Genomic DNA, 22,607 nt, shown 5'->3' with positions numbered 1-22,607 from the left:
TTCTGGGGGCAAGAGCGGGTGGGGTCGTCTCCTGCTTAGGGACGGAAGGGTCACACAGGACCACAGCACGGCAGGGCCGGAAAGGTTTTATTTCAGATGGCTGACCCATGCCCCTAGGAGTGAGTGGGGATGCATAGCATTGGGGACAACTGATGGGGCAGAGTGACAGTCTGAGGCTCTGTGTGGGGGTGGGAGTGACAGTGGGTCCAGGGTCCAGGGCAGGCTGTGTCCAGTAACGGCAGCTGGGGAAACAGAGGCAGTCACCCCAGGGCTGGCCCTACAGTGCGGTGACATGGAGGCCCTGGCCTCCAGCGGCCCCAGAGCTGTCGTCCCAGGCTGCGCTGCCAGCAAAGGCATGCAGGTCACTCAGTAGGGCCTCGGCACTGCCCGCTGAGCCCTCTAGCCCCTGGGAGCCGAGGCCCAAGCCCCCTTTGGCATCACCGTCACGGTCATGTGCTTCCTGCTTGGGCTCTGGCTCCTGCTGTAGGCTGGACCGCTCTCTACACCGCTGCTCCTCTTCCTGGGGTTCAGCCTCCTTCTGGCCACCATCCAAGTAGTAGTCTTCTGCGTCCTGCTCATCCTCCTGCCTCTCTGGGTCTTCATCTGGCGACCCCAGCTCAGACCGGGCCTGGAGCCAGCGGCCCGGCGGGCTGGCCCAGAGCAAACGGCGGGTGTGGTCCCATAGCGCGGCACCCAGGCGTGCCGGGTGGTAGTAGCCCCCCGAGTCGCGACTGAGGCGGCGCCAGGCCAGGGCCAGGCCAGTGGCCAGTAGTAGGAGCAGCAGCAGCAGCAGGATAACAGTGACAGAGCTGGAGCCCGCACTGTCCTTGGTACCACCTGACCCCAGGACCCCCGGCAGGGCCAGCAGTGTCCCGAGCCCTAGGGCGCAGGGCAGGTCCTGTGGGGAGACAGGCAAGGGCTCGTCACCTGGACTGGGGGCCGGGCCGTGGCAGGCTGAACGACTGGGACTTCAGTTGCCTTTGGGGCGAATGGGGACAGTCACGCAGAAAGCCCGTCTTGACTCAGTCCATGAAGCCCTGGCCCTGTGAGATCTGGCCACCTCCCTCGCTCCCACTGCACCTTATAAGCCTGTTTGGGCAGTGAGAGCCCTCTGCCTAGAATGTTCCATCTGGCCTCCCCTTCCCATAGCCACGTGCCTCACTTGCTTACCTTAGCTCAGCGTACCTCCACGAGGTCTAACCTGACCTGCATGGCCACGCTGACCTTGTCCCCGAAGCGCAGCCCAGCCCTACGTGCCTTCCTCTGCCCTTCCTAACCCAGTAGATAACACTGCTTGGTGATTAGTAGGTTTATTGTCTTAACTCCTCCACCAGAATCAGCTGCAGGAAGATAGGGATCTTTTTGGTTCAAGCACCTAAACAATTCCTGGAACACAGTAGGTACTCAATAAATATTGGTTGACTGTCAAGAGTCACTGTAGGGGGAGGGGAATGGAAAGGAGAGAGGGAGCCTGCAAGGCTGGTGCTGGGGATGGCTCTTCCTGAGCCTGGGATGGAGGAACCAACCCCAAGGCAAGTGTTGACCCCCCACTTGGTCAGGTCCCAGGACGGGGGTCTGTGAGACTCTTCTGCTTCCCTCCCAGCCCCTCGGGACTGCCTCGCTACTGTCCCAGCTGCAGTGTTTCCGTTCAGTTCAAGTCTGTGTCCCTGGGGGCCTCGGGCTGGGGGAGGCGGGTGCAGCTGCCACAGGAAGCCTGCGGTTGGAACAAGGCAGGTGGGGGTGTGGGGGGAGGGGTGCCGAGGTACAAGCAAGACTCTCCTCACAGGGTGTCTGCCCAGGCTCCAGGGCCGCAAGTAGGGGCTGTGCCTGAGTCCCAGCTCAGGAGCACAGCAGGTGAGGGTCTATCCGGGGTCTTGAAGGGGGACTGGGCTTAGGGTGGGGTGCTGGGGCCACATCCTGAGGCCCAGGGAGGCCCAGATGAGGTGAGAAATGCTCAGCTTCTGTCCCGTGCCCATCCTGGCCTCTGCCCCAACTGATGCTTTTGCCCTGGGCCCCAGGAAGGGGAATCTTTCCTTAGCGTCCAGGCCGACATTTCAGCCCTGACTGCCTGTTGCCCTCACCCCAAGGACCCAGCGGGCTCCAACACTCACCATCAGTCCGCGGGCCTCAGTGCTGGCTGCCCACCTCCAGCTCTGGCTGTGTGGAGTGAGAAGTGAGCTCTGGCGCGCAAATGCCTCCAAGGGTTACTTGAGCTTCCGCTTCCTGCCTATCATACTCCACCCAGCCCTCCCTGCCACAGGCCCCTGAGGGGCCCTGGGCCTCTGGGAACCACTCTGACCCACACCAGATCGTCATAGGTCTCACTAAGCAAGGGTAGGGTTCTGGGGCCTGTTACCAGGCCTCCAAAAAGAGGAACTGGGCACCCAGCTCAAAGAAGGACATGGGCCTAGAGGTTTCCACGTCTCCTGCCTCAGTTTCCCTACATGGCAGAGTTCAGCAACACTATGACTGGGGGATACTCGTGGCCCCGACCTTTCTCACAGGCCTCATCTGTCCCCATTTCCAGACTTCCTTTCCCAGCCCCACCCTTGCAGCAGAATGGCAAACCTGGCTTTTAGAAAGCGAATTTTATTTGGATGAAAATATAGAGCCCTTCCTCCCACTCCTCCGGGAGGGAGCAGGGGGCTGGGCTGGGGGTGGGGAGATGGTCCCTCAGAGTATAAGCCTGCCTTGGTACAAAAATCCTCCACAGTAACAAGGCCAAAGCCAGGTGGCTCCTGCCTGGCCTACAAGTGGGTCAGGATGGGGACTGGCCCCTGAACCTGCCCCACAGGCCCTCAGCAGGGGGGCGGTGTGACCTGCCAGCAGAGGCTGAGTGAGAAGGGGGTGGGGTGCGGGGAGTGGCATCCATTGGGTCTGTGGTCCTTCCTATGCGTCCCCATTCTCCATGCGGCCCAGCTGCTCCTCCAGGCGGCCAATGCGCTCCCCTTGCTCCTTGACCAGCGCTCTTAGTGCCCGCAGCTCCTGCATCACCTCCTCCAGCTTCCCAGCTTCCTGCAGCAACATGGGGGGCCGTCAGGGTCATGGAGCTGCAGCCCTCCTCAAATCTACTTCCAAGCAAGGCAAGGGCCTGAGGCCCAGAGACGGGCAGCAAATGGTTCAGGCACACACAGCACAGCAGGGCTTCCCAACACCACCCCAGACTGCAGGGCACATACCACAGCTCTGGGGACGCTGCTGCTGGAGGTGGTCGTATTGGTGGAGGCAGCAGGTGTGGAGGCCCCAGGGCGAGCAGAGCCAGGGCCCACAGCAGGCCGACTGTCAGATAACACGTTTCGCCGGCTGACCTTCAGGTCCCGCTGTTTGCTGGGCACGTAGGCCTCCCGCAGAGAGATGAGGATGGGGTCGGCGTCCCGCCCGCTCACCCACTCCTCTGCCTCCAGGGCTGCCTCGGGCCCGGCTGTGTCAGGGTACAAATCATCCTGGAAGAGGTCCGACTGGGCAGGGGGCGAGAGGTGGGGGGTTCTGGATCAGCTGGGGGCCCACCGTCAGGGTCCCCTCATCTGGACCCTAGGTGACTGCCTCCTCATCACTCTCCAGGCCTGCACCCTGTCGTCCTGTCACCCCATCCTCTAACAGTCTGGTCCCAAGTCACCTTTCTGAGCCCAAATCTGTCCCTTCACTTCCCTTCTGGACACCGCCGACAGCTCCCTCTGAAGCCTTCCCTAACCTTCCTAAGCAGGGCCAGCTATGGGGCCTGGGGGGATTCTGGGAGCCACCGCTGTGCCCAGGGACTGAGTGCCCGGGCCAGCCCCATCAGCCTTGTTCACAGCTTGGCTCCCTGGACGTGCTTGGCACAGTGAACGATGTATTCAACAAACGCTGGCTAGTAAAACCCCAGCACGTCCAAGGCTCTTGGCTGGGCATCCGAGGCCCAGCCACACGTGTCCTGATCTCCTCACGGGGGCCTCCACTGCAGCCAGACTCCCTGTCCCTCTCTCCATTCCCACCTCTATGCCCCTCACCTGGCCTACTGCCCACCACTGGAGGGCCCTGCCCCAGCCGTGTTGTCAGTCCGGCCTCCTACAGGGAGACCTCCATAGCTGTCTCCTGTGGCTCATCCAGGGCAGCGCCTCAGCTCACACTGTGTCTTATCCCCAGCTTCCCCCCTGCCCAGCACAGCCCAACACCTGGGGACATGCTGGTGTTTGTCCAGCCCACAGACCACACCCATACTTAGCCATGTCCCATTCATAGGCCTCACCCTGGTCACCCCTGACTGGCCTGTGTGCTAGAGAACGGATGGACAGGGGAACTGGGTGGCCTCACCTTTCTTGGCACAGTCATGACAATGGGCTCACACTTGCGCTCATGCAGTTTGTAGAACCTGGGAAAGGGAGGGGGGGGAAGAGCCGTGGGTGGAACCTCCCCCTACCTGCTCTCCTGCCCCCTCTACTCTCCACTTCCAGTCCTCACTCAGCCCCTCCCATGCTGACTCCTGCCCCGAGCCTCCTATAATCTGACCTCTCACCCTGGATGCCACTGCCTGGGTCCTGCCCCCAGGGACCCCCATAGCCGCTGCCTCAGTGCCCTCTCACCTGGCGATCTCGCACTTGCTGACCTCCAGGCCCCTCTTGGGCATGAAGCCCATACCCCTCTGGGGCTCTTTGCTGGTGAATGTGTTCAGGAAGTGGATGTAGGGGGACTCATCTGTGATCTCAAAGTACCGGATGCTGGAGTCGCCCTATGGGGCAGAAAGGGGCAGGTTTCAGAACTCGGGCATCCCTCTTCCCTGCCCCACCAGCCCTGCCCAGCCCCACCTTGCCGCAGACGTAGACCACGTTGGTGTCAGAGTCGTAAAAGGGCAGCAGGGCCCCGTTGCTCGAGTCCAGCTCCTGCAGGGCCATGGGTTCCTCGAGGCTTTCCTGGCACGTGGGGTAGGGAGTAGTCAGGCCAGACCAGATCCTCCTTCTCCCCTCACTGTCCCAACGTTCTATCTGGACTGCCCCAGCCAGCCTCACATGCCAGCCGGCGTTGCCCCTATCAAGCTGGTGGGTTCTCGCCCACCTCTAAACCTTTGGCCACACGGTGTGCCCCGCCAGGCCCTCCTGGCTCCCCTCTGCTCGCAGAGTCCCACTTTCCCAGCCTATTCCAGGCCTTTTGACTACGCCTAGGCCACCTAGCAAGAGCTGAGAGTCCCCACCATATGGAAGCTGGGGGAGCCAGGGGCCCCTGAAGGTCACAATACAGAAGTGTAGGGCTGTGGACAGAACACTTCAGGGGAAGGGCTGGGAGGCTTCCTGGAGGAGAGGGCCTCTGCACTGGGCCTCGAAGGGCAGCTCGGGGGGAACATGCAAGCAAAGGAGGGACGGGCCTTTCAGTTGGTAAGAACACGGTGGGCAAAGACTCGGAAGTAGCTGGAGGCAGTGGGGGAGGCTGGCGAGCAGGCGGCAGGGAGAGGAGAGGTTGCCGAAGCTCCAGATCGTGACAGCCTCAGTTGCCAGGCTGAGAATGTGGGAACCACAGGTCTCCACAGGGTGACCTCTACCATCCTCACTCAGGGTGGAGACTAAGTCTGGAGACTGGCCCCTCAGGCCGGCCACGGCCACTCACCGGATCCCAGAGTGCCAGCTGCCGCTCGCTCATGCGGCTGAAGCCTGTAGTGAACACCTTGCCATCTGCCAGGAAGATGGCCCGCATTGGCCGCGCCCCCTCGTGAGCCTTTTCCCGTTCCTGTCAGGGGTCAGAGTGGTCAGTGCAGCTCCCCAATAGAGTCCCTTGCCCTGTCCACTGCCATCCTCGCCCTCCAGGGCCACGTACTGCCACCAGGGTGCCCCGGCGGGGGTCGATGATGCGCACACTCTTGTCCTTGCACGCGGAGCAGAAAAGGCTGCCATTGCGGTTCCAGCTGACGTTGTAGATGAGGTCGGGGTGCAGGCTGTCCAGGCGGTACAGCTCCTCCGCCGTGCCCACGTTCCAGATGAGCACCACATTGTCACAGCCTGCCAGGTGGGGGGGTCATCAGCCCACCAGCCTCCCTTTGACCACCCTCCTGGGACCAGACCTGGCCTCTCTACCCCTATGGGCCTCAGCTTTCCCTTCTGTTAGATGGGCCTGGGAAAGGACGTGGGAGGTTCCAGAGCTGCACATGGAGAGGGGTGAGCGCGGTGCAGACCTGCACTAAGCAGCACGTTGCGGGCCGTTGGGTGCCAGGTGACGATGCCCACTCGCTTGGTGTGCCCCTCCAGCACCACCACCGGCTCTGTCAGCGGGGAGGTCAGCCCGTTCTCTGGGATCTGCCACACCTGTGGGAGGGTGAGGTTGCCAGCTGAGGCCTCTGCTTGGCCCTGTTTCCAGCGACCTCGAACCACACCTGCAATCTAGGCCCCACCAGAGCCCCACGCCTCACCATGACTGTGCAGTCCTCTGAGCCGCTGGCGATGACTTCGTCGTTGTGGGGACACCAGTCGATGTCTAGGACAGGTCCCGTGTGTCCACACACCGTCGGGTATGCCTTGTCAATGCGGCCCATCTGCAGGCATGAGGGGGGCAATGAAGGGGGACCCAAGGCCCCCAAACTCCATCCCTCCCAGAGCTTCAGTCTTCCCCTCCATGGAGTGAGAATGATGCACCTGGCAAGGCCCACCGGGCGCCCAGATGTGACTCTGCCTCTTCCTGCTCACCTCTGCCTCCTGGGCATCACCAGGTGAGCAGGAAGTATTGCTTGCCTCTGACTCTGACTCCGTGGCAATAAAAGGCTTTATCTGTGCTAACACCTTTCAGGCAGTAAATCTGGATTATGACACCCGCCCAGCAGTGTGGGGAAGGGCAAGACATGGGAGTGAGCGACAGGCCTGGCAGGAGTGGCCAAGCCACCTCCACTCATTCCGCCAGCCCTGACGGGCCTCACCTTGCTCAGGGGGAGCACCAGGAAGGCGCCCCCACCGCTGGCTTCCACAATCACCGCCAGGAACTTGGGATTGACTGCACAGAAGGTGCTGTCCCAGGTGACACGGGACACTCGAATGTCCTCATAGCACTGGTCATTCTTGACCGGCTGCCCAAACACATGCCGGAATTTGCTCTGCCGAACCACTTTTCGGAAGGACATGTCTGCAAATGGAGAGGCCTGGTCAGCTCCCACCCAGCCCAACGACCCCCAACCTCCCAGGGCTACCTGGAAGGAAGGGGATAAGGATGCAACTGAGGCCTGGTCATTATAACCCGCCTCGCTCTGTTTCCCCTTAGAGAATGGGGTCACAGGTGCAGACCCTGGCTGCCTCCCCTCCAGGGTGAATGGGGAAATGCCACACTGCTGAGTCCTGAGGGGCTTTGCAGGACTCTCCCTGGGTCCCCTCCTGGCTCTGGTATGTGAGGGGAGGAGGTGGGAGGGGCTGAAGCCAGAGCAAGCTTAGCTCCTCTGTCGGTCCCAGTTAGTTCCCAACAGGCTCCTTTTTGCCCAGGAACTGGAGGCTGGGTGATGGGGAGGACGGACAGAGGAGGCAGGGACTGTCTCCGCTGTGTGGCCGCGCTAGGGCCCAGTTCTGAGTCGCAGGAAATGTGCAGTGCCCACAAGAATGTGCAAGGAGCCCCAGGCCAGTCCAGGGGGCCTGGCAGGACTGGGCGGGGGTCCGGGCGCCGCTCACAGCCGCAGAGCATCCCAGAGCCGCTTCGGAGCGGGGAGCCCAACTTCCAGGGACCCCGGCCCAGTAGGGGAGAGGCTGTGTAACCACGGGGAGTTGGGACTGAGGGTGGGGCGCCGCGGAAGGGAAGGGCTCCTCGGACTCGCGACCCACCACCCCGACCCCCGGTGGCTCCGTCCCCGCAGCCCCGCCCGTCCCGCGCCTGCACCCCCAGCCTCAGCCCGCCGCGCTCACCGGGGGCGCCGGGGACTGCGGCACCGGCCTCGGGCGGCTCCGGATCCCGGCCTCTGGGAAGCAGGAAGCGGGAATCAGGAAGTGACAGAGGAGCGGGGGGTAGGGGGCGGGGGGCGGGGCGGGGGCTCGCGGGGGCGGGGCCGAGGTCACGCGCGGAGGGGCGGGGCGGGAGGCTGCGAACTGAGCTTGGAAGCCCGGAGCGCGGGGGCGCCAGGGGCGCGGGGACAGAGCCTGGGCGGGACCTGGGGAGCCCCGCCCCACAGACTCCTTAGTCCCTCTGGGTCAAAGGGGCTGAGGCTGAAGTAGCAACCTGGGTAGGGCTGGGGCTCGAGGGCCCGCCGATGCGGGCTGCAGCCCCGCCTCAGACCCTTGCCCGGATCCTCAAGGTGGCTTCTTCAGGAGTCGCCAGGAGTGGGTGTCGCCCCGCTCTCCCAATCCCACCCCAACGCATACATTAGGGTTCCCCAGTCCACCCCTGACTTCAAAATACATTAACTACTCCTGACAGTCCACGTATGAATGTGCCTTTTTTTTTTTTCCCCCAAGGAGGGCGCAGCTCAAGGTGGCCCGCGTGGGGATCGAATCGGCAACCTTGGTGCTACCAGCACCACGCTCTAAACAACTGAGCTAACCGGCCACCCCTGTGCCTCTTTTTAAGTTACAAAAGTACACGCTGTTGGTTAACAATGTAAATAAAATAGTGACGTTTTAAGGAGCGAGTGGAAGGCCCCCAGCCAACCCATTCTTCCCTACCAACACCCCTGAGACCTGCTGGACCTCCTTCTTATTCAAAATAGAAGTGGGGCCATGACCCCTGGGTCCCTCACACCTTCCAGTCTTTCCTTGATCTACCATCTCCCACCGAGACAGGGAGCTCAGTCCACAGACCTCTCCCTCCCTCTAGCCAGCTCCTGTGACAGGAAAGGCTTAAGTGTCCCTGTAGGTCTCACAGGCAGTCTGCCCCTTCCACCTGGGGCTGGTGTCCCTGGGGCACTAGCCACCTCCTTCCTTCCTTCTCTGAGCACCTACTGCCCTGGGTGACCAAGGGGTGATGGGTGAGAGCCCTTTCTCAGAAAGAGAGGGGTGCAAGGGGACCGGCTTTCTTGGGCTGCGCAAAGTCCCCTGTATGTCCCAGGTGGGCTGGGGCTTGCGCCCCCTCATTCCTCTCACCACACCCTGTTGAGGAAACAGCTCAGAAAAGGGGTGCCTGCCTCAGGTCACCCTTCCAGGACTCAGTCTCCATTTGTTTGGTTCCAGAGTCCTTGCTTTCCCCATTGCCCCATAAACCCTGGGACAGGAATGTGGGTAGCTTGGAAGAGGGAAGGCAGCCATAAAACCTCCCTCTCATTGTGTCTAAAGCCCAAACCAGATCCCCTACTCTGGACCCTCCCTTTGCTCCTGGAAGCCACACTTGAAATAACATCCACAGTTACTGCCCACCCCCACCCACTGCCTGTCTGACCTCTGCCTGCCCTCCCTCGTTACCTACTACTGTCCTTTCCTTGCATGTGGCCTTGTGACACTGATCCTGCTATCCCTGAAACGCACCACCTTCCTTCCTACTTCAGGGCCTTGGTATATCTTGTCCCCTCCATCTGGAAACTCTTCCCCCAGATCTTGTCAAGCCTCCATCCCTCACTTCCTCCAGGTCTCTGTTCAAATGTCACCTCCTTCGAGGGCACTTCCTGAGCACCCCGCCACCCCCACCCATCACTCTGGCCCTTACTTGGTCCCCCTGCATCGTTCTCAATCACTACCTGGTGTTACCTTATATAATTATTTGTGTATTTGCTTTTTGTCTGCCTCACTCGCTAGAGTATCAGCCAACTGAGGATAGCACTTTGTCTCATTTCCCACTGGATCCCAGCACTTAGAACAAGAAGACCTAGCATATAGTATGTACTCAATTAATGCACGTTGAATGAATGAATGAGCAACAGCCCCAAATGTTGAATTGAAAAATATTCATGTTCACAACTCTCAAAATCAATGTCTGGTCCCCATGAGGGAGAGGGAGGGGTATCTCTCACCTGGGGAAGGGATGAGTCCTCCAGAAGGCAACAGGAGCCCAGCCCCGTGGGGTGTGCTAGGGGTGAGGTTGAGGAGCTATGTAATGTCAGGGTGAGCCCCTGACATTCATTCCCTCTGGCCCTGGGTGTGCATGTTTTCTCCAACACAAGACCCTCCTCTGTACGTTACCAGGAGAACTCATCTTTATCCCTCAAAACCCTTCATGGCACTGCTCTTTCTCCTGGATAGCAGTCACCCATTATGGGTGGGATCCCCTTGGGGACCTTGGAGGTAGGGATGGCCCCCTTTCCAAGAGGCAGGGTTTGGAGTATGGACCAGAGTTGAAGGCAAGTGGCTGGCACTGAGGTTTTAGTCCCTGATCTGCCTGCTGTGTTGAAAGGCTTTGGGACCCCTTGAAAAGACTAGGAGAAGGGGAGGGGCTCTGCAGAGTGCCCCAAGGGGGACAAGTCCAGATCCTGTCCTCAGGGAGGGTGCACTGCAACAAGGTGGGGGAATGTGAAAGCATTTCTGGTGGAGGAGGAGGCAGTATGGTGAAGGGGACAGACCTGGTGGGCAGGATGCTGCCACGTGGGCTCTGGCCGATGGGTCAGTGCTGGCCCTAGGCCTGGGTGAGGCCTGGAGGTGCCCACTGATATAATCAAAATAATGGCTAACAGTTATTAAGCACTTACTCTGTGCCAGACAAGGATCTAAGCACTTCATAGGGATTAACACTCCCAGGAAATGGGAGCCATTATGACCCCAATTTACAGGTGAGTAAACTGAGTCCCAAAGAGGCCAAAAGCCTTGCTAAAGATCACATAGCTGCTGAGTGGTGGAGCCAGGATTCAAACAACCCGTGGGGGCACCAGAGGCCACGTCCTTAAACCCACCCACATGTCTCCAAAATGGGTGGCTGTCTGGAAAGTTACCTAGCAAGTACTTGCTGAACAAATGAGTTCAACCAGTTTGTGCCTGTCCAGAAATCTCTCTCCCACCAGCTCCTGTGCCCACAATTCCATCACTAGGAAGTGCTATGACTATGCTGCTAGTTTTAGTACCACCCAGGGTGCTTCGGTCCTCGGGCACAGTAAATAATCACAACCGCCAACCTTGTAAGGAGAATGGTATCACCCCATCTTACAGAGGAGAAAACTGAGGCAAAGAGGAAGCTAGGAGCCAGAACCCAGACCGGACTGCATCACTCCAGACTGCACAGCCTGCTCCATTTTAGAAATGCAAGCACCATTTGGAAGGGTAAAGGTCACAATGCTGAGCTAATGGAAAAGGATTAGGGGGGAGCGGTGAAAAGGGGCAAAAGGGCATAGTTTTGGAACACTAGGGGTTGAGAAAAAGCTGGGAGGGGCAGGTACCAGAAGAGAGTGATGGGTGTGAAAGGGAAGTGGGGTGGGGTCAGAAAATAGATCTTCAGCACTTCCTAGTTTTTCTTGCAGTGTCTGTAAGTTGAGAGGGAAGAGATTGGCTCTGCCCCAGAGACACTGTGTGACCTCTGGGGACATGTGCCCTTTCTGGAGCCCCTGGTCCTCAAAGCTCTCTGCTCGGACATACTCTCATCTCTGCCCCTGGGCTGAATGCATAGGAGGGGCTCAGATGGAGGTAGGCCCAGGGCACTCTGTACCTGCAGCTCCCATCATGGTGGGCAGGGGGGCAGGTAGACGTTCGTTGAACCCTTAAACGGAGCAGACCTTGAAGTCCTCTGGAGCCGCCCATGTCACAGAGGCGGACCCATGCTCTCTGAGGCCATCTGAGTGTCTGCAGTCCAGAACTGGTTAAGGGCACAGCTGATCTGCCCCGAAGCTCACAGGATCCCAGATGCTTAGGCCCGGTGGTGCCTCCTTCCATCCATCCCCAGCCCCTGCAGGGACAACTCTGAATGCCAGTGAAGGAAGAACACCTGCTCTCTGTGCCCCTACTGTGTGCCACAGGATCTTGCTAGGTGCCTCACACACTTTTTCATTTAATCCTCACAATGGCAGATGAACCGAGCTCAAGGTGAAGCAGCTTGTGCAAGGTCACCCAGAATTGGATTTGAATCCAAGCTTGGCAGCTCTTGTCTCTTCTCCTGTCGCCTTGTTGAAGGAAGTCCTTCCCCAGCTTCACAACTTGTGGGCTCCTAGGGCCCAGGCTCCTGCTGGCTCCTGAATGCCTCCCTCCTCTGCAGGGTCTTCCTCCTTTGGCCTCCTGGTGCCCAGGTTAGAGAATGGAACAGGGAAGAGGGGAGGGAGGGAAGGATGGAAGGGAGTCTGATCAAGCCCAGGAAAGTCCCCTGCCGTCTTTCTCCTGTAGGACCGAGACTAAGGGGAAAACTGTCAGTGCAAGCTGGGGGTATTAGAGGACAGAGCCCAGGATCCCACCAGCTGTGACAGCTCAGGGAGCTGTTGGGCCACTGTGTGATGAGAGCAAGCATGAAAGAGCTTGGTGGGACCCGGACAGGGATGTGACGCTCACAACAAACTGTCTGGGACTTTTGGCCGCTTCATTCTTACTTCCCCAAGGCCCAAGGGACTTGGTGGGGGGTTTTGCATGATGACGTCCTCTGCAGTGCCCGTCCTCTCTGACTGGCTGGTTCTAAAATCTCCCTCTTGTTCCCCCACTGCCCTGGTGGGCCTGGGCTTTCCTGGACCCTCACGTGAGGCCTGCTCCGGGAGCCGCCTCTGGGAGGGCACCGCCGGGCCTTTCTCCCTCAGAAGCAGCAGGCGTGTCTGGGTTCTCAGGGACTTCTGGGGTGGGATCCATGGATGGGGAAGAGGAGGCTTCATCATAGGGACTGGGGTCTGAGCTGGCAGCAGGTCCAGGGGCCTGGGCCTCAGGGCTGTCCTGTGGCTGGGTCACAGAGTCCAACTGTGGCTGGGCCCCAGGGCTCTCCTGTGGCTGGGTCACAGGGTCCAACTGTGGCTGGGCCCCAAGGCTCTCCTGTGGCTGGGTCACAGAGTCCAACTGTGGCTGGGCCTCAGGGCTCTCCTGTGGCTGGGCCATGGAGTTCACCTGAGGCTGGATGACAGAATCTGCCTGTGACTGGGCCACAGAATCCAACCGTGGCTGGGCTGTGGGGTTTGTAGGGGGCTGTGTCATGAGGTTTTCCTGTGGCTGGGTCTCAGCAGTTGGCTCTGGCAGAGTCTGCCCCAGAGAGTCCACCTGGGTTTGTGTCTCGGCCGGCGTGAAGCTGCCTGGCCGTTCCTCACAGAGTGCTGCCGCGAAGGAGGAGAGCATCATGTGTGCCAGGGCCCGGAGGTCGGCGCTGGCCAGGAGGCAGAGGAAGGGACTGAGGCAGCTGTTGAGCAGGATCAGGTAGTCAGAGTAGACTAGTGCCTCCCAGAGCAGGTAGCCTGGGTAGATGTCCCACAGGAAGGCCAGGTACAGCAGCTGCGCCAGCTGGTAGGGTAGCCGCAGGATCACGTAGGCTGACAAAATGGTCTTGGCCACACGGGCAAAGCCACGGCAGGCTGTGGGCCTTGGCTGGCGGCGGCAGCAGGTCCTGCAGGTGGCAGCCTGGGTGAGCACGTGGCAGACGAGCAGCAGGAGGAAAGACAGGAAGCCCCCCAGGATTTCCAGCATCCTCAGTGGCAGCTCCTCGCTGTCCCAGAAGTCCAGGCAGATGACTAGGTCGTACCACCAGACGACAGCCTCGGGGAAGACCAGCCAGGGCACACTGAACAGTGTGGCCAGCACCCAGACCCCGGCGCAGACCCAGAGGGGCAGGCGGATTGGGCGGTGCCCAGGGTACCAGCGTGGGCAGAGTGCAAGCAGGCAGCGGTCCAGGCTGAGGGCTGCCAGCAGGAAGAGGCCAGAGGAGTAGGACACACCCCATAGGAAGTAGTAGAAACGGCAGGCTGCCGTCCCCAGCGGCCAATGCCCTCCATGCTGGATCTCCAGGATCTGGAAGACAGCTGCCGCCAGGAACAAAAAGTCAGAGAGGGCCAGGCTGAGCAGGAGCAGAGCCAGCCGCGTGCCCGCTCCCTGCCGGGCCTGCAAGCCAGCCAACCATGCCATGAGTCCATTGGCTGGCAGCCCCAGGAGCAGCAGGACCACCAGGAAGACCGTGTCCCAGACACCCTGGGGGTAGTAGTCTTCGTCGTCCAGCTCTGTGCGGGGTCTGAGGCCAGCGACACCCAGGTTGGCTTCCATAGCGGTGTCCATCTGAGGTCCCCAGTGTACCACTGGACATGGAGAGGACACCTGGTAAATCAATGAAGACATGAATGACTGGGTATGAGAGAGAGGGCTGTGCATCTCCAGGCGAGCCACTGTTCCTCTCTGTGCCATCATCATTACCTTCTGGGTAGTTACCCTGTGCCAGGGACTTCACTAGATTAGCTCACTTGGGCCTCATGCAATCCATTTTGCAGGTGAGGAGACGAAGGTTCAGAGGATCAGTGACTTGCCCAAGGTCAGAGGTAGGAAGGGAGACGCCAGCCCTCGGACTCGGATCTGACCGTTCTGCCACAACAGAATCCCAGCATGCCCAAGTAGGCTAAGTCAGAGACTTTTGAACAGATTGTTAAAGCCGGTGAATCTTTTCTTTAAATAAAATATTATAGTGGAGCTCCTATGAACGAAAGGGGGTGCTCAGATGAAGGGAAGGGAGAGCACCTCCAAGGCCCCAGGGAACACAGTTTGAAAACCACGTGGTCAGATCGTTGCAGGCCCCTTCGTATCTGGTATCCTGGGGTTCAAGTGTTGAAAATTCCAAGAAGCGAAGGCTCAAGTCATGGGCACCTCAGGTCAGGAATCCCCGGGGGACAGGGAATCTGGGGCTGAGGAGGCCCCTCCTTACAGTGAGTACAAGTCATATCCTCGGGGTGAGGTCTATAGCTCAGGGACCGGGGCCAGGAAGGCTATCCTGGGAGCAACTTGAGTCTTTCCATCGTCCTCCAGCCCCCCTGTGGCCCTCTACCCAGTCTCACAGCTCAGGGAGAAGGTGGCCCCCACCTGTCCTCTGCGGCTACTAAACAGAGAAGGGGGCTCGGCAGTGTGATGAGAACGAGTGTGGCTGCTACCCCTCACTTCTCTTGCTGGTGAAGTGAGTTTCCCTCTAGGGACAGAGAAAGTGCTGATGGCAGTGCACAGTGAGGGGAGGAAGCAGAGTCCCCGGAAAGGCTGGATCCGGCCTGTGGCCCATAGCTCCAGCCATTTGGCCTTTAGCCCGGTGGCCTCCCACGTCCCCCCAGGGCTCTTCCTCAGGCAGACCCCACTTTATAAGCTCCAGCCCCTACTGGATTAGAGCCCTGGGCTCCCCGGGTGACCGCTGAAGCTTGGCTTACCTGTGAGGTGCAGGCTGCTGGCTGGAAGGAGCAGGGCGTGCCTACCTGCCCAGCGATCCAGCGGTCCGTCCTCAGGGCCCCACACCGGGGCCTGCTGCATGGCGCCCGGCGGCACTAAGGCGGCCGGCATGAAACCCAAGCTGAGAGGACATCAATCATTCATGGGGCTGCTTGCTGGGAAACCCTAACCCCCGTCCAGTAGGGCCAAGTGACCAGCCAGGCCCCCCAATCCTCAAAAATGCCAGATGGCTGAAACCCCCTCACCCTGGCCCCCCCAGCTCAGTGCAGGCTCTGGGTCCCTTCAGGATCCACCTCCTCTCACTTCTCGCCATGCCGCTCAGTCTGGCATTCAAGGCCTCTGTGATCTGGCCTCTCTTCCTCAATTTCACATACCCTCTGCTCCAGCCAGGATGTCACCCATGAGGCCGCTGTGGGCAACTCTTCCTATCCTTGCTCATCTCCCAGCCTTTGCCCACACTCTTCCTCCTGCCCGAGATGCCTTCCCTTGTCCTCTCTTAGCTAAGTCCTGCCCATGTCACACAACTGGGTTGAGTCCTCCACTCTTCAGCAATATTGCCCCCATTTAATAGATGAGACAACTGAGGCTTAGAGAAGTGAATTTGCTGGGTCTTCCAGTTCATAAACGGCAGAGCTGGAGTCCGAAGCTCACTGCAGCCACTGTGTCCTGATGCCCCTTGCTGCTGAGGACGTGTCCTTGACCCATCTGGGGCAGAGGGCCTGGATTAGGGCCTGTGCTGCCCGCCTCACTTACCCTAATCCCCCTCAGGGCCTGATCCCAGGCCATCAGCTCTCCGGCTGCATAAGCAGCTTTATGGGTCCTGAGAGCCAAGGGTGCTCCCTGCTGCTGCATTTCTGAGCCTTGTTGCCCCTCTCCACATGGCCACAGAACAGGTAAGCGGGCACCATGGACCAGACCCAGCCCCTTGCCCCCAGAAGCCCTCTGTGGGGGTTGTGGCTCCCACGAGTGGTGCTGAGGGGCAACCCTTGACCAGGAGGAGGAGCAAGAGGGAGAAAGGTGCTGGCAACTCTTGGGAACAGACCCCCATCCAGGGCCCTGAGGCTCCAGGGAACAGCAAGAACCCCTCCAAGCCAGGAGAAGGTCAGGAGGAGCCAGCCCCTGTGCCAGCCTCTCGTCGTCGCCAGTCCCACCGGCATTGTCCCGCTCCCCACCACGCTGCTCAGAAGATATATGGGCCCCTGCTCAACCGCACCTTCGGGAAGGTCAGGTGGGGCCTGGGAGACCGAGGGTGGGAGTAGGGACTCATGGCCTCAGGCCCAGCCCACCCCGCCCTTAGAACTCAGGCCTCCTGCCACTTCTGCTCTAGATTCTAGAGCCTGGGCTGTGGGGCAGGGTTACTGGAGTTTGGGGAAGGGCAGCTCCTGGATAGCTCTGGGCAGTGGGTGGAGCTAGACCTTAAACCCAGGCTTCCTTGACCGCTCAGGGCCCCAGGAGCAGAAAGGCAAGTGGTCTCTTTTTCTGGGGTCCACCGGACTTCAGCTGCTTTCTCCTACCCTTGTGGGACTGGCCCTGTTCAGGCCAGTGTGGGCGGGGGCTGGAGGAGGAAGGATGGCCAGCGCCCTGGCTGGCCCTGGGGACATGCTGGACTATGCTCGTGCAGGACCGTGAACTGGGCCCGGAGGAGCTGGATGGTGAGTGAGCCTGGCTGGCGGCAGCGTGTGGGAGGTGCCCCGGAGCCTGGCAGCGGGGCCTAACCTCCCTCCCCTGCAGAGCTTCATGCTGCCTTCGAGGAGTTTGACACTGACCGTGATGGCTACATTGGCTACCGGGATCTGGGCACCTGCATGAGGACACTGGGCTACATGCCAACGGAAATGGAGCTCATTGAGGTCTCACAGCACGTCAAAATGCGAAGTCAGTGCCTGAGCCCCACACTCCCGGAATGGCTCTGGGAGTGCAGCACGGGTGATGGGGGACAGGGAGATGACAGTTTCCAGGGCAATTTGACAGTTTGACATTGCCCCAATCAGATGCAGGGCTGGGGGTAGGGTAGGGGGAAGGAGCAGGCTAAGGAAGGCACCAGGGCTCCGAGAGAGGGGCTCTTGGGGCTCTTTTCTGGCTCAGGTTGAGGAACCTCGCCCCGACCTTGTGAGAAAGTGTTCCCTGCTGGTACTAGCCAACTTGCTCTCTGTTTCTGTCACTCTTTCTGAGGCTCCTGAAAAGAGCCTCCTGAGGTTCAGTGAGGCCTAGTGTGACAGAACCCTGGCCATTCCTTGTGATTAAATGTCAGATGAGCGGGAACTGTGTGATTATCCTTAGCTGATTTGTCCAATATCAGATTCCCTCGGTTCTAGGACACCTGCCTTTGTTTTCTCTTTACGGTTTCAAAGTGGGGTGTGATTTACAATTGATGTGAACATTTTGTGTCATGCTTTTTTTTCTTTCCCCAAAGCTGTTATTTGATTACTGAACTTTTTTATAATTGATGGTATCTTAGAACTGAGGGACGGCATGGGTCCACTTCTTTCAGGGCATTTATTGCTGCCCACAGGGTCCATGCATGTGACAGTCACGAACTCCAACCCCAATAGCACCCCAGGAGTAAATGCTCCTGTCCCAGCCTAGGATGAGGAAGGCGGTTTAGTCAGTCACCCCAGGCCACTCAGCAGCAGCAGCAGCGGAGCCAGCATTGAACCTGGGGCTGTCTGGATCCAAAGCCTGATCTCTTTCCCCCACACCTGGGTGCTTTACTGAGCGTACCCCCAGCCAAAAGTGGGGCTCCTGTTTCCTACCCCCCTGAGGGCATGGATGCTGGGTGTTCCTTCCTGGATGCAGAGTTGGGGAGGGGCTGACCCTTGTGCTGTCCCTTCTTGGGCCCCAGCCCTCCATTGTGACACGCTGTCTGGGTCCGCAGTGGGTGGCCGCATGGACTTTGAGGAATTTGTGGAACTAATGGGCCCAAAGCTGAAGGAGGAGACGGCGCACATGTTGGGGGTGCGAGAGCTGTGCATCGCCTTTCGAGAGGTGTGGGGCGAGGCCTGGTGTGGGAGGTGGGTGGTGGGGTGGGCGGCTGCATAGCATCCTTGCTGGCCTCCCATCCAGGCCAGGGGAGCCTCAGCCTCTGGAGGCCCAGAGCCCTGCAGACGGTGGGACAAGGGACAGGGAATGGTGGGAGAGGGTTTGGCTGACCCTATCTGGGGGATCCACCCCTGGAGACTTCTTGGTGCGGGTGCGGGGTTGGCGGTTTCGACCATTGAAGGCGGGGCCATCCAAGCACAGCACATGCTAAGGTGGAGATGGTGCCACCACGGGTGGGAGGGGCTGAGCTCTGCCGGGATCCTAGTTTGACAGGGACAGGGATGGACGCATCACAGTGGCAGAGCTGCGACAGGCAGCACCTGCTCTGCTGGGAGAGCCGCTGGTGGGCCCTGAATTGGATGAGATGCTCAGAGACGTGGACCTCAATGGGGACGGCGCTGTGGACTTCGATGGTGAGGCTACTTCCCAGACAACCCCCAACCCCACCCTTCCAGCTCCCAGGTGGAGCCCAGCATCTGGGATCCCTGACCTGGACTATCACAAGCTCCGCCCTCTTCTCTCCCACAGAGTTTGTGATGATGCTTTCCACCCACTGAGGCTCCAGAAGGGAGACTGCATTGCCCTTCTGGCCCCAGACTGGCAGGGTTCATGCTGCATACCCTCCCAACAAGGCCCCAGGATGGGAGAGACCAGGCTTCTTCTGCCCCTGACAACACCTGGCCGGAGAGTTGGCTTGTGATGTCACCTGCCCACCCTCATCTTCACCTCCCTCCCACCCAAGCTGCCTGGAGAAAACCTGACCATCATTCCCCAGTGTGAGCAAGATTTGGATCTCTCTAGCCCCTTGGGAGGTAGGGAGCTCCCTGGCACTGGCAGCATTCAAAGATGGGGCAGTTTTGGGAGTTGATTAAGAGGGTGGCTGGACGTCTCCCACTACTTATGTGTAGAAATTAAAAAAAAAAAAAGCTGAACTTGAAAGAAAGAAAGGGATGACCTAGGTACCAAAGACAAAGAGGGAACTCCAAGCTGGATGGTGGTGGGGAGCAGACACAGTAGGGGCTTCAGACCTGTAGGTTCAAGAGCCTGGGCTCTGACACCAGGAGTGACAAAAGACCTGTAAGAGGGTGGGGAGCAAGACATGACCCTGAGTACATTCCAGGGTCTCAAGGGGTACCCTGTTCTTGGAAAGGGAACCAAAATATAACTCCATCCACCAGCCTGAGGAATTGGCAAGGATACAGATATCCAGGGCCTTGAGTGGTAAAAGTTACCCTAGCGAACCAAAAATTCAGGCCTGCACATCAAGCAAGAGTGAGATCTATCTCCATGGTATGAAAAGCTGGAGAAATAGGAAAAACCTGCTGAGAAGGGCACGCTTTCAAATCAGGGCACATGGGACTCACACACACACACACACACACACACACACCTGTCACTTCTGAAGATGAACTCATGACAAACAAATCACAAATCACATAAGGAAACAAGTCACTCTGAGAGAGAATAGGCAGATGCAACAAACAGGAGAATTGGCACCCCAAAGTGTAAATAATAGAACCATCTAAAAGAGACCATAAAGTAAATGCAAAAAAAAAAAAAAAAAAAAAAAAAAAGGATGACACAAAAGAAGGAAGAGAGGAGCCCAATATGCAATAACAGGATGGTATTAAAACTGAACAGGGAGATTAAAAAAAAAAAAGTAGCACAACACAACTTCTAAAAATAAAGGAGATAGCCATTGGAATGAAAAATATCCATGGATAATTTAAACAGCAGATTAGAAATAATGTAAGAGAAGATTAATAAACTGGAAGCTATTATCTGAGAAATCACCCATAAGGTAGTACTGAGGGATAAAAAGAGGGAAAATATTAAAGGGTAGTTGAAAGTCATCAGGATTCTCAGAAGGAGAAAATATAGAGAATGGACATGAGGCCATATTTAAAGAGATGATGGCAAAAATTTTCCCTAAAGACGTCCATAAAGCCAAGTGCCCAGACTGAAGGGGCACGTTGGAGCCAGAGAAAGATAAATAAAAATAAATGTATATCTAGATGCATCCCAGTGAAACTGCAGAATACAAAAGGAAAGTGAAAGGGTTTCCCACACAGTCTTGTTGAAAGGATGGCTACAGTAAGAAGGAAATTCAATCCAGAAATTCAAGTCAGAGTATGTACTAAATAATAGTCAGGAAAGAAACCAGTAAGCACATTGGTAGATCTAAAGATGCATTTACTGTAAAAAAAAAATAATAATTTGGGGGATTTTAAAAACAAGGAGGGTCTAAAATAATAGACAAAAACAAAATGAAGGTGGGAGGGGATGCTTTAGACATACTGAAATCTTTTTTTCTTGTTTTTCCTAGAGGAGGATAGATGAATTGATTAACTTTAGACTTTTTAAAACTATTTAAGGGTAACTACTAATATAATATAAATAGAGAGAATGTTCCATTTAATAGTGAAATCAATAGAAGAGGAAAAGGGGGAAGTGGAGAATTCTTGGTTAAGCCAGTAGCAGGCTGGGAAAGAGGGGGAAAAAGCAAAGAAAAACAAAGCCCATAGAAAACATTAAAACAGAAGGTAGAAGTAATCCTAAAAAACCAAAAATTACAATAAATATAAACAGATTAAGTTTTTCAGTTAAAAGTCTGAGTCTCAGTCCCCGAAGAAAGTATCAATATTAGATAGGGTGCCTTGTGAGTGACAGAGACCCAAAATAATACCTTAAACTGGATAGAACTTTATTTCCCCCACAGGAAGTCTTAGCTTCTTAGGTGAAATCCAGCTGTATGGTCTTCAGGGACCCAGGCTCCTTCTGCTGTATTCTCTGCCATTCCTAGAGTATGCCCACATTTTTTTGTTTTCCAGGAGGCAGGATGGAGGCAGGAACAAAGGAGAAAGGGGGCAAAGAGCACGAGCCACATAATCATACCCCATTGGCAGGGCTCCTTGCCTGGCACACCTAGCTGCAAAGGATGCTAGGAAATGCAATCCTTATTTTGGGTGGCCATGTGCCCAGTGAAAAACCAGAGGTTCTACAACTACAACGGCAGAGGGCAGATATCAAAGGGCAACTATCAGGCTCTTCCCCACAGCTGAGTGCAGGATATGAGTCATGTTCAAAGCATAATGACAATGGAAAGGCTGAAAGTGATGGCTTGAAAAAAAGATTTACTAGGAGAAATGAAACCAAAAGAAAGTTATGAGCTATGAAGCAAACAGCATTAGAGTCACAAGTCACTAAGGAAATCTAATGTTCCTAATGTATGCAACTATTAATGTGTTTTCCAACTAAAAACAAATTCTATTTAGAGTTTAGATATTCATTATTCCCTGAGTATAGTGTTGCTGCCAATCCAACTTGGATGCCATAGATTAACCAGTAAAATCAATCACATTAAAACTTTAAACATTTCGATTCAGGGTTCTGTCAAAGTATATAGCCCAAGTGTTGGCAAATGTTTCCTGTAAAGGGCGGTAAAGATTTCAGGCTCTGATGACCATGTGTTCTCTACTGCAGCTGTGTAGTTTGTGTCTCCAAGAAGCTGGGGTCAACATGTAAACAATGGGTCTGGCTGTGTTGGAACTTTAATAAAGAAGAATGAATTAAGGTTGATTTATTGACACTGAAGTTTGAATTTTATAAACTTTCATGTGTCACAAAATCTTATTATTCTTTGACTTTTCCCAACCATTACTAAAATGTGAAAACTATTCTTAGCTTGGGGGCCCTGTTGGGCCTGTGGGCGATAGCTTGCTGACTTCCGATAGCCTTTTAATAGGGAGAGTCACAACTTCTGGGACCACTTTAAGATTGTTGAATGACAAAGTTACCAGCATAGTAGCAAATCTGGGTATTCACTTGCCAATTTGCTCACTTTCAATGAATGGTTTTCGTAGTTTTTTTTTTTTTTCCTGTGTGTTCTGATTACTGAAACATAATTTTATGTCTGATTATTCTGGTAATACAAACTGTAGGCCTGATTCCATATGTCTTTGTTTTTTTATTCCACCTTTCTGGTTTGTATTTTCTTACAAAAGTATTGGTCCATGATGGATGAGAGAACTGGTCCTTTATCACAGCTCGTTTGAGAACTACTGATTTAGGAGTCCCTGCATGGAAGAGGTGTCCCCAAAAGTGCCTTAACTAGGAGGCTGAGGGTGGGAAGTCTGGGTGAGCCAGGAGAGTGGAAGTGAGAGCAGGGGTCTGGGTGTTCATTTTTATCAACAAAGTCACAGAACTCCAAAGGCCCTGCACACACAGTGGAGGCCAGGCAAGTTCCTTCCTAAAGGCACGTTTTACTGAGGGAGACTGCAATTACACGAACAGGGTCTGCTCAGAGTACACGTGTTCATCCAGCCCCTCCGTTGGCCGGTTAGTTACCACTAGCTCAGTATGTCTCCCTTCCCCACCGGTGTCCAGGAAGCCCTGGATTATGTTCCTAACTGTGTTCTC

At 56.6% G+C, this 22,607-nt stretch overlaps 4 protein-coding genes across 4 annotated transcripts; 1 reads left to right on the top strand and 3 right to left on the bottom strand.

Moving 5' to 3' along the window:
- Positions 1-70: 70 nt before the first annotated feature.
- PTPRCAP (protein tyrosine phosphatase receptor type C associated protein) lies at positions 71-2,444 on the bottom strand. Its single transcript, XM_033119057.1, has 2 exons — positions 2,112-2,444; positions 71-898 (listed from the first exon to the last, which is right to left on the bottom strand). The coding sequence occupies exons 1-2, from the start codon at positions 2,112-2,114 to the stop codon at positions 278-280; spliced, it is 624 nt and encodes a 207-aa protein (XP_032974948.1). The 5' UTR covers positions 2,115-2,444; the 3' UTR covers positions 71-277.
- A 125-nt stretch (positions 2,445-2,569) lies between these two features.
- On the bottom strand, positions 2,570-7,943 carry CORO1B (coronin 1B). The gene is made up of 11 exons (XM_033119051.1): positions 7,839-7,943; positions 6,872-7,074; positions 6,371-6,493; positions 6,137-6,266; positions 5,782-5,963; positions 5,575-5,694; positions 4,782-4,886; positions 4,560-4,705; positions 4,291-4,348; positions 3,180-3,458; positions 2,570-3,015 (listed from the first exon to the last, which is right to left on the bottom strand). Exons 2-11 carry the CDS (start codon positions 7,070-7,072, stop codon positions 2,890-2,892), a joined length of 1,470 nt encoding a protein of 489 aa, XP_032974942.1. The 5' UTR covers positions 7,073-7,074; positions 7,839-7,943; the 3' UTR covers positions 2,570-2,889.
- Positions 7,944-12,494: 4,551 nt separating this feature from the next.
- On the bottom strand, positions 12,495-14,006 carry GPR152 (G protein-coupled receptor 152). Its single transcript, XM_033121345.1, has 2 exons — positions 12,855-14,006; positions 12,495-12,758 (listed from the first exon to the last, which is right to left on the bottom strand). The coding sequence occupies exons 1-2, from the start codon at positions 14,004-14,006 to the stop codon at positions 12,495-12,497; spliced, it is 1,416 nt and encodes a 471-aa protein (XP_032977236.1).
- Positions 14,007-16,027: 2,021 nt separating this feature from the next.
- Positions 16,028-22,000, top strand: CABP4 (calcium binding protein 4). The gene is made up of 6 exons (XM_033119212.1): positions 16,028-16,372; positions 16,771-16,801; positions 16,881-17,024; positions 18,025-18,134; positions 18,454-18,601; positions 18,717-22,000. Exons 1-6 carry the CDS (start codon positions 16,028-16,030, stop codon positions 18,743-18,745), a joined length of 807 nt encoding a protein of 268 aa, XP_032975103.1. The 3' UTR covers positions 18,746-22,000.
- Positions 22,001-22,607: the final 607 nt, after the last annotated feature.

This window comes from Rhinolophus ferrumequinum, chromosome 11 (genome assembly GCF_004115265.2).
Source record: "Rhinolophus ferrumequinum isolate MPI-CBG mRhiFer1 chromosome 11, mRhiFer1_v1.p, whole genome shotgun sequence".
NCBI classification, from domain to species: domain Eukaryota; kingdom Metazoa; phylum Chordata; class Mammalia; order Chiroptera; family Rhinolophidae; genus Rhinolophus; species Rhinolophus ferrumequinum.
This window is presented reverse-complemented; position numbering and strand designations above follow the sequence as displayed.

What these genes read in the sequence shown, in the direction of transcription:
- CORO1B (XM_033119051.1), bottom strand. Translation starts at nt 7,072, where the DNA reads ATGTCCTTCCGAAAAGTGGTTCGGCAGAGCAAATTCCGGCATGTGTTT. An exon ending in AGCTGGCACTCTGGGATCCG is followed by an intron (nt 4,887 to 5,574) that starts GTGAGTGGCCGT and finishes CCCACGTGCCAG; the next exon opens with GAAAGCCTCGAGGAACCCAT. An exon ending in GCAGCGTCCCCAGAGCTGTG is followed by an intron (nt 3,016 to 3,179) that starts GTATGTGCCCTG and finishes ATGTTGCTGCAG; the next exon opens with GAAGCTGGGAAGCTGGAGGA.
- GPR152 (XM_033121345.1), bottom strand. Translation starts at nt 14,006, where the DNA reads ATGGACACCGCTATGGAAGCCAACCTGGGTGTCGCTGGCCTCAGACCC. An exon ending in ATTCTGTCATCCAGCCTCAG is followed by an intron (nt 12,759 to 12,854) that starts GTGAACTCCATG and finishes GCCCAGCCACAG; the next exon opens with TTGGACCCTGTGACCCAGCC.
- CABP4 (XM_033119212.1), top strand. Translation starts at nt 16,028, where the DNA reads ATGGCCACAGAACAGGTAAGCGGGCACCATGGACCAGACCCAGCCCCT. An exon ending in TCAACCGCACCTTCGGGAAG is followed by an intron (nt 16,373 to 16,770) that starts GTCAGGTGGGGC and finishes ATGCTCGTGCAG; the next exon opens with GACCGTGAACTGGGCCCGGA. An exon ending in ACAGCACGTCAAAATGCGAA is followed by an intron (nt 17,025 to 18,024) that starts GTCAGTGCCTGA and finishes CTGGGTCCGCAG; the next exon opens with TGGGTGGCCGCATGGACTTT.